Raw genomic sequence first — 15,765 nt, 5'->3', positions numbered from 1 at the left:
AGACTCAACAAAAGCCAAGCTGGGAAGTGCTGTTACCCCGAATATCCGTTATGCATAGCAACAGCTCACATATCCCAGGGACTAACGGGCTTCAAACTGGTTGTGAAGTGTCCCAAATGACATCTAGGCCTCAGTTTCCTCCCTGTGGCAAAAAGGAATTGTAGTTCCTAACTCTTATTGGCTCACAGCCCCCAATGAAACCTTGACAGACATGGATTCTCACTCCCCAAAAATGCTCATTGCCACACATTTCTGCATACAATTTCAGGGAGTCTAGAGATCTCCAACACCAATCCAAGGTTCCCAGGTTAAGAATCCAAGGACTGGGCAATTGCTAAGTTTTCTTACAACTCAAAAAACCTTACAAACAAATAATCATTTTTCACGTATAACAACGCTCTTAATCCCACAAACATTGACAGGCAGAGGAGGAAACTGAGGCGCAAATTACAGAGTGACTTGCCTAAGGTCACTCGGCCAGCGAGTGGCTAGGCCCGGAAGCAAACCCAGCTCTTCCGACTCCGGGGCTCGTCTCCCCACCCCGGAGCTGCCGCCAGAGCTCCGGCACCTCACTAAGGCGGCATAAGGAGAAAAAGGCAAAGCAGAAAGCCCACCACCAACCATCCCCCAGCTTCCTCTTGCCCCCCCAACTGGGTCCCTGCAGACCCCGACGTGTGGCGCCAGGCCTCCAGGCCAGCTGCGGACGCCCCCGCCTCCCCGGCCGCGCCAAATCCCGCCGCCGCCTCCCCGGGAGCAGGGCGGAGCAGTTGCCCGCCGCCGCCGACCACCCGGACGACTCCTCGTCGAATCGCAAACGCATAGGCCGCCGCCCGAGTTCTGCGTACAAGAAGAAAGACGCGGCGCGAGCGCCAACGGCCACCGGGCGCGCGCCGCGGCGGCCGGGCCTGCGCCCCAAGAGCTGGATGCCAGAGCAGGAGGAAGAGCCGCCAACCGATCGCTCGATCGACCGCGCGTCCGCTCCTTCGCCCTACCAGACCGGGGAGGGGGGGAGGGCGCGCCAGGGCTTCTTCGAGTTAGGGGCCTGACTCCCCGGCGACGAGACAAGATGGCTCCTCCGGTCCGCGCCGCAGCTACCGTCCCGGCTGCGTCGCTTGGCCCGCCCCCGGTACTGTTTCTTTAAATGGCGGAGAGGGTCAGAAAAGCAGGAAGAGAGGCGCGAGCACTCACGTGATAGGGGCGGGCCTGGCCATCAAGATCCGGTCACATGGGGGGCGAGTTGCCCGCCAATCAGGAAGCAGCGCATCAAGGCGGGGGCGGGAGGAGCTGCGGCTCTCTGATTGGTCGAATGAGCCGCGGAGGCCTCGGGGGCTTTGGGCGTCCCGGAGTGCGCGAGGCGGCTGGAGCTGTGCACTGGCGGAGACAAAGCGGTGGCCGTGGCGGTGGCGGCGACAGCGGCGGAGCAGTCCTAAGCTCAGAACTCGCGACGCTGTGTCCTGTCATCATCTTCTTATACAGCGCGGCGCGCGGGCGGCCGGGCTGGTGGCGGCGGCGGCGGTGGCAGCGGCAGCAGCAGCACATGGTTCCAAGCGCGCGCTGCGGTTGTTGGGTTCCAATTCCGTGGGGAGGGACAAAGGCAGCTGCGAGCGCCCGGCAACGCCCGGTCGGATTTTTCGCTCGCCACTGCCCTCTATCTCGGCTTTAAGTCTGAACTGATTCCTCTTCGTGAGGAGGAGGCCACGGGACCAAGGCCCGGGAAGGTCCTGAGAGGCTGAGGCCGCCTTCTGAAGGAAGTGGGGGAGGGGCGCGGTCCGCCTGTGGTGATTTGGGCGGGTCGACTCTGAGGCGATTTAGTGGGCTAGTGTGAGGTAATTTTGCCCAGGACCCTGAAAAAACTGGGGCGAGATTACAAAGTGGGTTTGGTCCGGGCTTTGAAAAAAAGTCTGTCAGCGCTTAAGAGGCCTTTCAGTTGGGAGGTGGTGAAGCACTCCGTCGACGTCGTGTTTGCCGTTCTAGGGCCCTTTTGAGGATCCTGAGATCACTGGTGGTGAAGAGATGGGTGATTGTCAGATTTTATGACAGAAGTTGGTAAATTTCCGGATTAGTGAATTTCTAGATTGTCAGTTGCCTGATTCTAGGAAATTTAGGGGAACAACACCGGCAACAAAAAGGCTCAACATGAAGATGAAGTAATAAACCGCCAACCCCAAGACCATCTGTCTACTTCAGGACCACCTACATTCATCGGAACTGAAGTACCGCTATTTAACGCTAAAAACTCCTTAGGACTACAGATTTATGACGTAGTTCTTTCCAAAATATTACATCATAGTCGTTGAGAAGATTAAAAAAAAATTTTAAAGAAGAGATCATTGTAGGTTTAGACATCTCTTTAAGTATATTTTGGATAGCTACTAGATAATTTCATTTAACTGTCTTTAAGGAGGACAGACTTACCAAACCTTTACTGGAAGGAATCCTGGAAAATCTATTTCATTGTAAGGTTTGACTTTACAGTCAGTGGGTAAAGGACTGGAGACCTCACTGCAGTCATGGCTTTCACAAATTATAGCAGTCTGAATCGAGCTCAGCTAACTTTTGAATATCTGCACACAAATTCGTAAGTATTTAGGTGCCACAGAGGTAACCAATGACGAATTACTTGATACTCGTATGGAAATCCTTTCCCCATAAATTTTTTTTACTTTTTGGGATGTATCACTGAAGTGAGATGTATCACAGCATGAGTCTTGAACTTTGTATTGAAGCACTGAGATTAGTGAAATATTTGTTGCTAATCCAGAAGAATCTCATCTTCATTTATTGGCTCAAAGCTTTCTAAATGCAAACTTCAGTTATTTCAAGTCAATATATTGAGTTTTTTGTTTGAGTGTTTGGTAGGAATCCAGCAAGTACTGCTCTTTGGATCACCAAAAATTGGACTATTCCAGCATCAACATTTTCTGCTCTTTAGTGACAGCAGCCCAAACAGTTGGGTTATAACAACTCTTGTAAAGAGAGGGAAAAAGAGATTGAAGACATATAGCTACAATTTGCCAGAAGAGATCACAGAGCTAGGACACATACTATGTTCATGGTTCTTGAGTTCATGAAGAAATCACCATCACTCCAGTTTGGTCTTGGAATGTTTCAGGGAATCCTTAATGACCATTCCCTTGAAAGTGAGCCAGTGGGTTTAAAACTAAAGTGTTTTAGTACATTTACCTGTTACTTTTGAGGTCAAGGTAAGCTACCAATTTAGTATCTGAAGAGGTGATGAGCAGCTAAGTATATGACCCAGAGTTACCTGAAGAACCATTTTCAGGATTGAGAGTGTAGATTTCAATCTTCCAATAATAGTACAATGATTTTAGCCTTTTATGGAAAAGACAGCATGTTATATGTGATTCCTTAATGTTGTCTATTTTTTTGTTTGTCATTTTTCTCAAAGAAATAAAATTTTTTTGAGTAGTTAAGTGACTTGCCAAAGGTGAGAGTCTGGTTTTGTGTTGTTTTATTTAGGAAGCTTATTGTTGAACATTTTATTGAATGTTTTAGAGAAAATTCTCATACTTATGGATGATGAACCTGAAAGCCCAGTTAGATAAAATGGCTGATGAAAGGTTATTCACCTATTTGATAGCACAGCCTTGGGCAAAACCTTCAGTGTCCTTTTTTTCAATTCAAACTGCCTTGTTAAGAGCAGGCAGTTGAAGACCGCTTAGGTTGTTCATAGATGATTGTGTTTGATATATATAGTTATCTCAGTTCTAAGTTTTCGAATGACTGGCCATAGCTCAAACAGGCAAAAAGGGCTAAACCCACTGCCATTGAGTCGATTCCGACCCATAGCTACCTAGTAGGACAGAGTCGAACTACTCCATAGGGTTTCCAAGGCTGTAAATCTTTTACGGAAGCAGACTGCCACATCTTTCTCCTGTGAAGCAGCTGGTGGATTCAAGCCGATTTTCTGTTAGCAGCCAAGTGCTTTAACCACTGGGCCACGAGGGCTCCTTCAGATACTGTTAAGAATATATGATAATTTTGGAAGACCATGAACTGGATTTCAGAATCTGAGTTTTTGTTAGAGCTTCTCCAAAGACTTTATGTGATAATAAATAGTAACAACTGTAATTGCTTCATGCCAAGCACTTTTAAATATTGTCTAAAATAATTTTTACAGCAACCTGGTGAGATAAAGATTATTCCCATTTTGCAGATGAGGAAGCTGAGGCTCAGAGAAGTTAAGTTACATGCCAAAGGTTACACAGCTGCTGAGTGGCAGATTTAAAGCACCACGATTTAAGGCAATAAGATTTATTTGGCCACAAAGATTAGTGCTTTTTAATCATTTTGCAGGACCGACCTAGTCAGTTTCACCTTTAAGGGCCCTTCCTTGTTCATAAAACAAAGGGTTTCCTTTGCACTTTTAAAGTCTTCAATTTTAGTTTATCTAGAGTCACAGTAATTTGAGGATTCTGGGGTATTTCTCCCTGCTTTTTTCCTTTTTTTGTTTTATAGCTATTAACAATACGTGGACAGTGAAGGCAAAGAGGTTAACCTCATTTAAGTCCCTTATTTAAGGTGAAGTTGGTAATTTTCTGTGAATTTGACTTACCCATGTTGTACTGGAACCACCTGCTTGTGTGAACGTTTGAGAGTTGGAATATTTTGGAAACTCTGAAATTTCTTACCAGAATTGCAGTTTTGACCATTGAAGTTCTACTTTTGAATGTGTCCAGTCCTACCAAAAGAATGTATGAACCCTAGAACCCCAAGGTTTGAAGAGATTTCTTTACTGTGGTGACCTGATTAGAAGTTCATTTTTATCCTAAAGAGGAAACTGAAAATTTTAAATTCTCAACTAACGTGACTTCTCACTCGTAATGATGGAAAGTGTGCTGCCTCTGTGTGAAGTAGTTCAATTAGTCACCTTCTGTGTAGGAAGATTTGCCTTACAATAACTTCTCTGTTGTTCTACTTAAAAAAAAAAAAAAAAGTCTGTTTTAGGGCATCTGACATCTACAATATTGTCTTAACTGTGAATTATGAAAGGAATGGCCTTTCCTCGCCTCCCATTTAATGTGGACTTGCAAGCAGAGCCCAGGCTAAAAGGGTGAGATCAGTCTGGTGCAGTGGAAAGTGGAAGCAGTTGAAACCTGGGCTAGAGTACTTCCTGGCCGTGTCCTTGGGGAAGTCAACTTCTCTGAGCCTCAGTTTTATCATCTATAAAATGGGTCTAATCTGATGGTAGTGTGCGGATTACATGAAATAATTAAAGTCCTTAGCTCATACGTGACATACGATAAGCAATGAGTGGATGGTGATTATTATTTTTAATAGTATTAAGTTTATTTAAGCCAAGAGTTGGTCAGTGTGGTAGTAACGTGTTTGGTCCTGCTTATACAGATGAATTCTCAGTGAATTGTGGAGCAGCAGTCTAGAACTTTTTTCTGCGTCACGTCTGTGGTAGCTTGATGGTTATGCTCTTGGTTACATCAGCTTTAAGGCTTAAAGCAGGCCTGGGAAATTCTCATGATAGCCTGAAAGTCTTAGGGTAATTTCTTTTAATACTGGATGTTGCTAGTACGAGTTGATAAAAATTAGAGCTTTTAAATAAGAGGAATTTTATGCTTTTATTAGTTTTTGGTGGTGGGATTTGTGACTGCTAGTGAAAAGTTCATCAACAGCCTTGGTCCTAGATTCCCAGTGTAGTGGGGGTTGTGATGTTCCTTTGACATAAGATGCTTATTGCAAGTCACTGCCGGTGTTGGAGCCCTGGTGGTGCAGTGGTTAAGAGCTTGGCTGCTCACCAAAAGGCTGGCGGTTCAAATCCACCAGAGGCTCCTTGGAAACCCTGTGGGGGCAGTTCTACTCTGTCCTGTAGGGTCGCTCTGAGTCAGAATCAACTCGATTGTAACGGGTTTGCTTTGGTTTTTGATTTTGTTTGCTTTAGTGCTAAGTGGTCTGGTAGAGCAGGATGCTTAAGTGTAAGGTGCCTGACTTTTATTCCTATTCCTGTTGGCACATATAATTTCTTATCTTGGCCGTATTTTTTTGGCTTGCTTTACCCATATGTGAAGTGGACTTAGAGGAACCTATCAACTCTAGAATATTTCTTATGATTTATAAGCCTGTTGAAACACGGATCCATACTCTAAATACATTAAAGCCATTTGAATGTAAAGTGATTGCTGCAGAATTTCTTAGCTTTTTTCTAGCAGTTAAGGCAGATTAACTATTGTCAGCATATCCAAGAACTCAGCAGAAGCTGTCAGTTTGTGGATAATCTGTTGGTTTAAATTCAAGGTCGCTATGAGTTGGAATCTACTCGATGGCAACAGGTTTGGTTTTTTTGGTTTTAAATTCAAGTGGAGCTTAAATAAGGAGACCATTTTCTTTCATAACTAATTGATTTACACATGAACTTGTCACTGGAAATGCTGAGTTGCAAAACTGTTTCCAACATAGAACAAATGATATAAAAGCCATCATCAGCTGAAAGTGGAAAAAGCTTGTTAAAAATATTTTGTCTTTTTCCAGATGGTTGATCTCTCTTGGAGCACACGCAAGGGATCTTTTGGTCTGTGAAGAAAAGAATTTTTGATAACTATTTGTTCTATCTCAAGTGCTAGCTCGCAGTGAGTCCCCCTCTTGGAATATTATTTGAAAAAAGCAGAGAATATCTTATGCAGTGATATGTTTTTGATTCTTATCATTTTAAGAGATATTTAGAACCGGCTTTAGCGTCTGTTGGTAGGATCCATCATGAATGAATTGGAGGTCTGAGGAAGGTTCTGAGTATTGTCTCTGACCTTACCAACACAAAACCCATTTTTGTCGAGTCGATTTTGACTTATAGCGACCCTGTAGGACAGAGAATTGCCCCATAGGGTTTCCAAGGCTGTAAATCTTTCCAGAAGCAGACTGCAGCATTTTTCTCCCCAGCGAAGTGGCTGATGGGTTCAAACTGCTGATTCAGTTAGCAGCTGAGCACTTTAACCACTGCACCACCAGGGCTCCTGTACCTTACCAACAGTTGTCACAAAAGTCCCTTTTATGATGTGTACTACCATCACAAAGGTACTACCTGTTAACTATGTTTTAAACATATCTTTTAGCTTATCTGAAATCTGTTTGTATGGAATAGCATTGATACTATGTGGAACAACAAAGACCATTTGGAATGTTCTTTTTATATTCTAAATGTATAAGGACACATTTTCAAACGTACAGAAAGCAGTGGAAACTTGCAGAGAGCCAGAGTTCCTTTGTGCTTGCCTTTTTGAGATCTGCTTATTGAATTCTAAATGTCTCATTTTCATGTGAAGCAATTAGAAATATGTATTGCTGAGAAGCAGTTTTTATTTCTATTTTTGGTTTCCTTGTCCTGATAGCAAAGAGTGTCAGAATTAGGTTCCCAGATTATTCATATTGACTGTTCTCACTACCAAAGACTAGAAATTTTGTTCTTTGACTTATTTATGCCAAAGTTATTACATTCTGCACGTAAGTTGTAGTCTCTGTTTTAGTATGGTTATGCTCTTGTTTTTTCCAGGAGTTATAGTTCTGAGATTGCTTGGCTTAAGTTAAAGTATAGATTCATATTTAAGTTAAAAGTATTGCAATAGAAATGGTTGTTTTATACTTTTATATAACAATCCTCTAAAGTTAAAAAAAATTAGAAGACTGATTCACTTTGTAAGTTTCTAAGTCACTGGTAAGTCAGACAGGAAGACGACTGGTTGAGAACTTGAGAGCAAGGGTTAGATTTACTTTTATCTAATATTACCTTTGGCAAGTCACCTTAATTTTCAGTTTATTTCCTCCTGTCTCTGTAGTGCAGTAATCTACAGAATACTTTTTTATTTCTTTAATTGGTAATTGAACAATTTAAGGTGATGATTCTAGAAACTTAAATATTTTTAACAGGATTCTTTTTTTATGCAGATTTTGTTTTGGAAATTGGATTCTTCCATGTACAATAAGAATTAGATTTTAGCCAGAAGAATTTGAACTCTATTTTCTAGTTGAATTGGAGATATAATTTCTACTTTTTGTTATGTACGTCTTAGGGCCTTCTTTGGATTAGCAACAGATGCAATCACTGATCTCAAGGGGAAAAGTTCTTCCTAAAATTTCAAGAACCAGTAGTTTTGTTTAATACAAAATTTGCATTTGTAAGAATTTGAAGAGTTACTTGAGGAAAAGCCAGTGTTCTTGGACACTTCAGTTTTGGGTATTTATTTTATAAACAAATGTTTCACAGTTTGTTTTTAACAATATGGTAAGTGATCATAGACCCTAATAAGGCTACTGCTTATTTAATATTGCTATGTTTTCATTCTAACTTTTTGAAGTTGTTACTTTATCCATTGGCTGAAGCTTAGTATGCAGAAAATCATGAGTATTTTTTGAAAAATTGATGACTAACATGTGGGTTAATGATTTTATGCTTTTGCTCACCAAAAGTCAAGCTGGTTTTCTTGGTGGTTCTATGAGGACACATCCTACTTTTATATCTGATGAGGGTTAGTATGGGAAATAACATAAAGAGAGTGTAGACGGAGGAAGAATTGTAAGGACACATCTTACACGTTAAATACCTTTGTTGAGTCCTGAGTAACATGGTAATTGTATATTTACCCAACTCAGACTTTGAGCAGCCTCCCAGAGGAGGAGATGACTACCAATTGCCCTGCTCAAAGGGGTTAGCTTTAATAGTGACCCTGGAAGACCATACCAAGCTCTTGTCCTTCTATGAGGAATTGCTCAAGAGGGGCTGGGATTCCTTTCTTTAATGTGGAGAAAGTTACCTTTTTAGACGTAATCTATTTATACAAACTACTGGCAAGGAGAAATCAAGAAATAGGTTATTCTTTCCTTCCCTCTCTTATTTAAAATGAGAAATACATATATACATATATATGTATTTTATTGTGTTTTAAGTGAAAGTGTACAGTTCAAGTCAGTTTCTCATACAAAAATGTATACACACATTGCTGTGTGACCCTAACTGCTCTCCCTATAATGTGACAGGACATTCCTCCTTTCCACCCTGGGTTTCTCATGTCCTTTCATCCAGCTCCTGTCCCTTTTTGCCGTCTCATCTCACCTCCAGACAGGAGCTGCACGTTTAGTCTCATGTATCTACTTTAGCACATACTTCACAAGTATCATTTTGTGTCTTATAGTCCAGTCTGATCTTTGTAGAGTTGGCCCTGGGAATGGTTTTAGTTTTGGGCCAACAGAGAGTCTGGGGGCCATGTCTTTTGGGGTCCTTCCAGTCTCAGTCCGACCATTAAGCCTGGCCTTTTTACTAGAATTTGAGTTCTGTACCCCACTTTTCTCCTGCCCTGTCAGGGACTCTGTTGTGCTCCCTGTCAGGGCAGTCATTGATGGTAGCTGGGCATCATCTAGTTCTTCTGGGCTCAGAATGATGGAGTCTCTGGTTTATGTAGCCCTTTCTGTCTCTTGAGCTAATACAGAAATATATATTTTTTGTTTATAAATTGCACAGAAGTGTATTTCACCAGTAGATCACACATGGAGATTGGTAAAGCAAAATGATAAATTGTACATTGAGTGTGTGCAGAGATATGCAGAAACTGACAAACCTGGCTGGTTAAGGCAAAGAAAAATAAAATGCATTTTTTAGGCAGAACATGAACTACAGTGAAAAACACTGCTTTTAGCAGTTGGTACACAGGAATATTTTAATGTTTTACGGTGGGTTTCTCAACCCAAAATAGGAAGAATCAACATTTCTGAGTAGATAGCAGGACTTGATAAGATTAACACTTGAGGGGGGTTAGTGAGTTCTGGAAAGGCTTGAATTGTGAAGACATTTAAATTGTAGTAGTATAAATCAGTAATGCAGATGGTGATTTTGGATTTTTTTCTACTTTTATAATCTTGACTTTTTATTAGAAGTCATGATTTGATAATTCTTTGGGTGACTCAGTGTTTATCATTTCAGAACTACTCATGAATTCTTGTTTGGTGCTCTTGCTGAACTGGTTGATAATGCAAGGTATGTATTCCTTAGATATAATATAGTGTGTGCTTGTAATGCAAACTTTTTGGGTTGTTGTGACCTTTGCTCTCTGAAGACTTGAGAGGAAGGCATTTCTGTAGCAGCTACAACTCCTGAAAGTTTAACCTCTTAACCAAAAAGCATTTTTAATAGCCCATTAGTTGATACTTCCACTTGGAAACTTGATTAACTTAAATTCGTTCATTGCTCTTTGTGTTCTAGCCTGAGAGTAGTAAACTTATGACCTCCAAAGCTACTTTCCCTTGTGTATCAGAGCAAGGTAACTGTAGTGGGATGTAGGGAATTAAGATAGAAACTCAGGAATCAAATTAATGGGACAGACAAGCTCTGATTTAGTAATTTGTGCTACCTTGAGAGTACACCATCTAACGTCTTTCAAATTGTGTTGGAGCTCCGTGTCCTCCCAAAATGTATATTTTATTGTCAGATGACTTTAATTGATCAAAGCATCTTCATTGTTAGCAGCTGAACTTGAAAGGAATCACTCTTCAGCGCTGTCTTATACTGAGTTCTTAGTGATAGAAGCATATAAATGTTACTGTGCAAGATTGAATAGAAGTTTGGGTTGGTTCAGAGACAAATAGCAAAGTCCAGATCAGGATTCTGTTGATTTTATGAAAATACTGTCTCAGCCTTATTCTCAGTCTTGTTCTTGAATGCAGTCAAAATTCAGACACATTGTTTATTGACCAGGTGTTGATGACTAATAAAGGAAGAAGAGGATAAGAGTTGTTAGGAGAAGTACTTTTAAACAGATTCCCAGTTAATGAGCTTGCTGATAATTTCCAGTCTCCACCTGTGTTTGTATAGACTATACTATTTTATTGTTATTGTTAAGTGGACTTTTCATGGAAGTGTGTCGGTTAACAAGGTGTTTAACCAGAAAACTCTTATTTTGTTTCAATCCTGGTTGACTGATACTTTTACATTTAATTAAAAAATGTTGTAGCTTAATGGAAAAACGTTAGAATTTGCCACTTGTCAGCTTAGCAAGACTGTGATGTGCTGTGGTAGGCTGGTTTTTTGTGTATCATGGTGAACTGGAAGATTCCTGGGACTCTCACCCACACTTTTTGCCAAGCTATCCGTTTCTTAGTCACAGATGGCAATCTCTCATATCTGAAAATGTTTTTATATCTTGGGAATAGGTACATGTAGAGCTGTATGGATTTAGAGTGGACTTTTTGCATTTAAAACCAATGAAAATGCACTTGTGCCTCATTTTTCTTGCCTGCAATTGGCACAGTTGAACTAGATTACTTCCAGGCCTTTATGGATGACTTCATTGATGACAACTTGTGTGATTTCAGCTGATAACTGGAGTCCAAATGAGGTGCCCTGACTTTCTTTCAAGGTTGGGGGGGATAAGATTATGGGTTCATGGATCAGTCTGCTGACACAGTGTGTATACCACGAGACAGCTTTTCTCACAAGCTTTGTGGCAGAGTATTCTTTTTTGTTGTTCGTAATATCTTGGTGAGAAAGAAAAGTGGACAAGTTATTGTAACATCATTTTATGATGGAAATTAAGTGAGAGAAACACATATTTGAGTAATTTCTTAGTATGTGTCTTAGTTATCTACTTCTGCTATAACAGAAATACAAGTGGATGACTTTAACAAACACGTTTATTCTGTCACAGTCTAGTAAGCTAAAAGTCCAAATTCAGGGTGCCAGCCCCAGAGGCAGGCTTTCTCTATTGGCTCTGGGGGAAGGTCCTTGTCATCAATCTTTCTTTGGTCTAGGAGCTTCTCTGCGCAGAGACCCCGGGTCCAAAGGATGCGCTCTGCTCTTGGTGCTACTTTCTTGGTGGTATGAGGTCCCCCTGTCTTTCTGCTCGCTTCTTTCTTTTGTATCGCAAAAGAGATTGACTCAAGATGCAGTGTAAACTTGTAGATTGAGTCCTGCCTCATTAACATAACTGCCTCTAATCCTGCCTCATTAATATCGTAGAGATAGGATTTACAACACATAGGAAAATCACATTAGACGACAAAGTGGTGGACAGTCACCCAGTACTGGGAATCTTGGTCTCACCAAGTTGATAACGTATTTTGGGGGGACACAATTAAGTCCATAACAGTGTGTAAAGGAAAATGTTCTTACTCATTCTCCAAATATCTTCACCATGAGATCAGCATTAAAAAATATATACATATCCAGGTCCTATGTGTTATATGATTATCTTAAATAATTTGAAGCTCCAGAAGTGTTTCACAGATACGTGAGGAAAGTTGTGTTGTTAGGTGTACATAGAATTTCCATGTGGCTTCCTGAAAACAGAGTAAGTACTACCCATTTTGATGGTATTTCATATTCATTCTCATTTGCATCTTGATTTTTTTTTGAAATTTTTGCAGAGATGCTGATGCCACCAGAATAGATATTTATGCAGGTAAGTCAGAATTCAGTCCTTTTTTCTAATGCCCAGTTCTTTCAATGCATTGATTGCTGTGTCTAAGAAGAAATGAGTGGGAAATACTGGTTTCTGGAGCCGGGGAAGAGGCACCGTTGCTCCAGGTCATAGGTAGAAACAGAGAAACCCTGGTCCGGCATTTAGAATACTGGTATAAAGAAACAATACGGAGTATCCAGATCTATCTAAATTGTCACTGGTAGGTTTATGAGGGTGATGGAGTAGAGTAGTAGGGAGTGAAATGTCAAGCACCAGTTATTTTCTTGGTAGAAGTTAGCAGGTGACCAGGTTTGTGGTATCTGCAGCCAAGGCGAGCTTGTTGGAGGCCAGTCTCCGGAAACCTTGGTGAGGACCAGTCTTAACTTGGAGAGTTGTTGGAGGCAGTTGCAGCAAACAGCTAGGTGTCTGGGTTGGCTTCGAGGTTTGCAGAGAAGGTGTTCTCAGGCAGAGGTAGTTCCATGTCAAGTAAGGGAGGAGGGCTGCTTTGCTTGGAATTTAAAGATACTGACAGTCTACTGTTTTGCTTATTTGACTCCCTTGTTTTACAGTAAGATCCTTTTTTTCCTAGAGTGGGTACAACAATGGAGGAAATCTTAGTCATTATCATTGGACTTTTTTTTTATTTTTTAAATTGTTGGTGTTCTATCTGTTGAATATTTCTACCAGCACCTTTTTTAGTCATTTGAATGATAAAAATGTGGAAGCGGGACAGAAGAAGACAGCTTTTAAATTCAGTTTGGCTAAGATAATCTATTTTTCTGTTAAACTTTTCTGAAGCCTTCTGAAAGGTTTCAGGTAATATTTTGAACAACATTGACTAGCTTCTGAGAGGATAATGTGGGAATATGCAGTTATCAGTCAAATAATCCCTCTTCTTCATGGACCCATTTGATAAATGTGAATAAGTACGCGATTAAGGAGTAATTCTCAGATGCTGTAATGTCATACATGATTACGAAGACTCCCCAGATCTGATGAATTTCCCCCACCTGATATACTTTGGAGCAAAGAAGATATTCAGAACAGCTAAAAGTGAGCTACACTGCTTAAATTCGGAAAGGCTTCTGTTTGAAAGGCTCTGCCAAAGTGCTGTAAATAAGGCTCCGTTTATTTTTAGAAGAAAGAAACAAAAAAGGAACACAGCAGAACAATGTTATAAGATGATCACTAAAACATTGGGCCAGTTGGAGACACCTCTCCAAAGCCACAGTTTGTATCTTACATCTTAGTGTACTTTAGTGACTGGTGAGAGCAGCTCCTTCTGAAAGAAATGGTGACCATCTTAATTAACGAGTGTACGGATTGCAAACCAGAAAATGGGCCTCTGCTCCAAGGGACATCAAAGGGACAAAACATGATATTTGAGTCTACTCAGAAGTTGTTTTTTTAAAAGATCATTTCTTCCCAGTTTGCCCTTTGGTGGGCAAATTTCAGAGAGAAAATTTAGTCCTTGATACTCAGAAAGCAGCAAAACAGTTGGATTTTAATTTAAGAGAAAAAGACCCAGTGTGTATTTATTCTGTGCTCAGTGCTATGCCCTGATGCTTTGGGAGAAATCCTAGAGGAGTCAGACGGGGCGTTCACTCAGAGAACTTGAAGTCTCTAATTGGAGAGACACTTAGCATTCTAGAGATAATTAGAGAGCAGTAACTAGATCTTAAGGGAACAGTCAAGGCAGTTAAGGATTAAATAGTGTGATAGAAGCACTAAGCACCACAGCAGTTTGGAAAAAGACTTGATTTACATCTAGACCTTGGAGCTTGGGAGTCTTGGCTTAGGCTTTTTTGACTTTAGACTTTATAGTTTCCTAGCTCTGTGCCTTACTGACACATTCAACAACAGTTATAAAAGCTCTCTCTTTTTACAAGTAGAATAATGGAATTAGTAATATCTTAATACCACAAAGTTCTGGTTGTCAATACATGGGGGGAAATATTTTTCTATCTCCCATTCTCAAACTAGATTGATACTTACCTTGGAAATCTCCCCAAATATCAGATCTAGTTTTGAAGTCACTACAAAGTCACATTTTCAAAGACTGTTTTTAAACCTAAGAAGAGTGAGAAAGGATCCAGCCTCTCAATTTTTTTCCCCCGTTTGTATCAGAGTAGAACTATGCTCCATAGGGTTTTCAATGACTGGCTTTTCAGAAGCGGATCGCCAGGTCTTTTCTTCCGAGGCATCTGTGGGTGGACTCATTATGAGGTGTTTGTTTACACAAAGCATTGTTATTAGGTGGGGCCTTTCTATTGACTGTAGATTCTCTGTTGATTCTCAACTTCCTGGGATAGGTAGTTCCACCTCCTGGAAGAAAGATCCCTTTTGTGAAACTAAAGCAGTGGTTAGTAAATGGAAAATTAGTCAGAGGAAATGTAACTGAAATTAATACTGCTCAGACTTTTGCAGAGTTTGATGAAAAACTTGGATGCCATTTTATTATAGCCTCTGCTAAGGACACTTATTTTGGCACCTCTAACTTTTGATTGATAGCTCCATTTTATGTCTCTTCTCTTTTCCCGAGGACCCTGAGTGGTTAAGCAATTGACTGCTAACCTAAAGGTCGGTGGTTGGAACCCACCAGCCGCTCCCTGGGAGAAAAATGCAGCAGTCTGCTTCCATAAAGATTTACAGCCTTTGAAACCCTCTAGGCAGTTCTGCTCTGTCTTATAGGGTCACTATGAGTCAGAATCAACTTGATGGCAGTGCATTGGTTGGGTCTCTTTTTGCACATTTCTTTTTTCTGTTTTCTCCCCAGTGGGAGTTGGGTGGAAGAAAGTTACGCTAAAGTGGAGAAGTCAGAGCTGACCAAATTGGGGAAAGCTTAGATGTGCAGCCCTACAAACTGGTTTTGATGGTCTAGTATAGCTGGTAAAACAAACAAACAAAAAAAAAACCAAACCCATTGCCATCAAGTCGATTCTGATTCATAGCGACCCTACAGGACAGGGTAGAACTGCACGATAGGGTTTCCAAGGCCGTAAATCTTTACAGAAGCAGACTCACATCTTTCTCCCATGGAGCTGCTGGTGGGTTCGATCAGCTGACCTTTTGGTTAGCAGCCAAGTGCTTAACCACTGCGCCACCAGGGCTCCTCTGCTTAGCTGATATCAGGATTTAAAGCGTAACCGCAAGGAAGGCTGTTTGGCTTTGCCCTCCCTTTCTTGCTTTCAAGATGTATGGTGGGAGGCGGGGAGAGCACTGGACCCCCAGCTACCTAGACTCTCCTCAGTCTAGAGTTCCCCCTCCTTCATTGAAATCCTTTCCTTGGAGGCTTCAGATATCATTCTGGTGGCTGATAAAGTGAATATCAAGTGTTAGGAATGAATCTCTTTGC

General features: G+C 41.2%; 1 protein-coding gene across 2 annotated transcripts in view; it reads left to right on the top strand.

Moving 5' to 3' along the window:
* The first annotated feature begins 1,374 nt into the window (after window positions 1-1,374).
* The window catches only part of MORC2 (MORC family CW-type zinc finger 2), a 51,113-nt gene continuing 36,722 nt past the window's right edge, over window positions 1,375-15,765 (top strand). For both annotated transcript variants that reach the window (XM_012556302.2, XM_004378949.2), the window contains exons 1-3: window positions 1,375-2,578; window positions 9,938-9,991; window positions 12,376-12,410. In XM_012556302.2, the coding sequence (XP_012411756.1) occupies window positions 2,511-2,578; window positions 9,938-9,991; window positions 12,376-12,410 (157 nt within the window). In that variant the 5' untranslated portion in view covers window positions 1,375-2,510. The remainder of the gene's footprint in view (window positions 2,579-9,937; window positions 9,992-12,375; window positions 12,411-15,765) is intronic.

Source organism: Trichechus manatus, unplaced genomic scaffold, assembly GCF_000243295.1.
Source record: "Trichechus manatus latirostris isolate Lorelei unplaced genomic scaffold, TriManLat1.0 scaffold00061, whole genome shotgun sequence".
Classification (NCBI taxonomy): Eukaryota; Metazoa; Chordata; class Mammalia; order Sirenia; family Trichechidae; genus Trichechus; species Trichechus manatus.
This window is presented reverse-complemented; position numbering and strand designations above follow the sequence as displayed.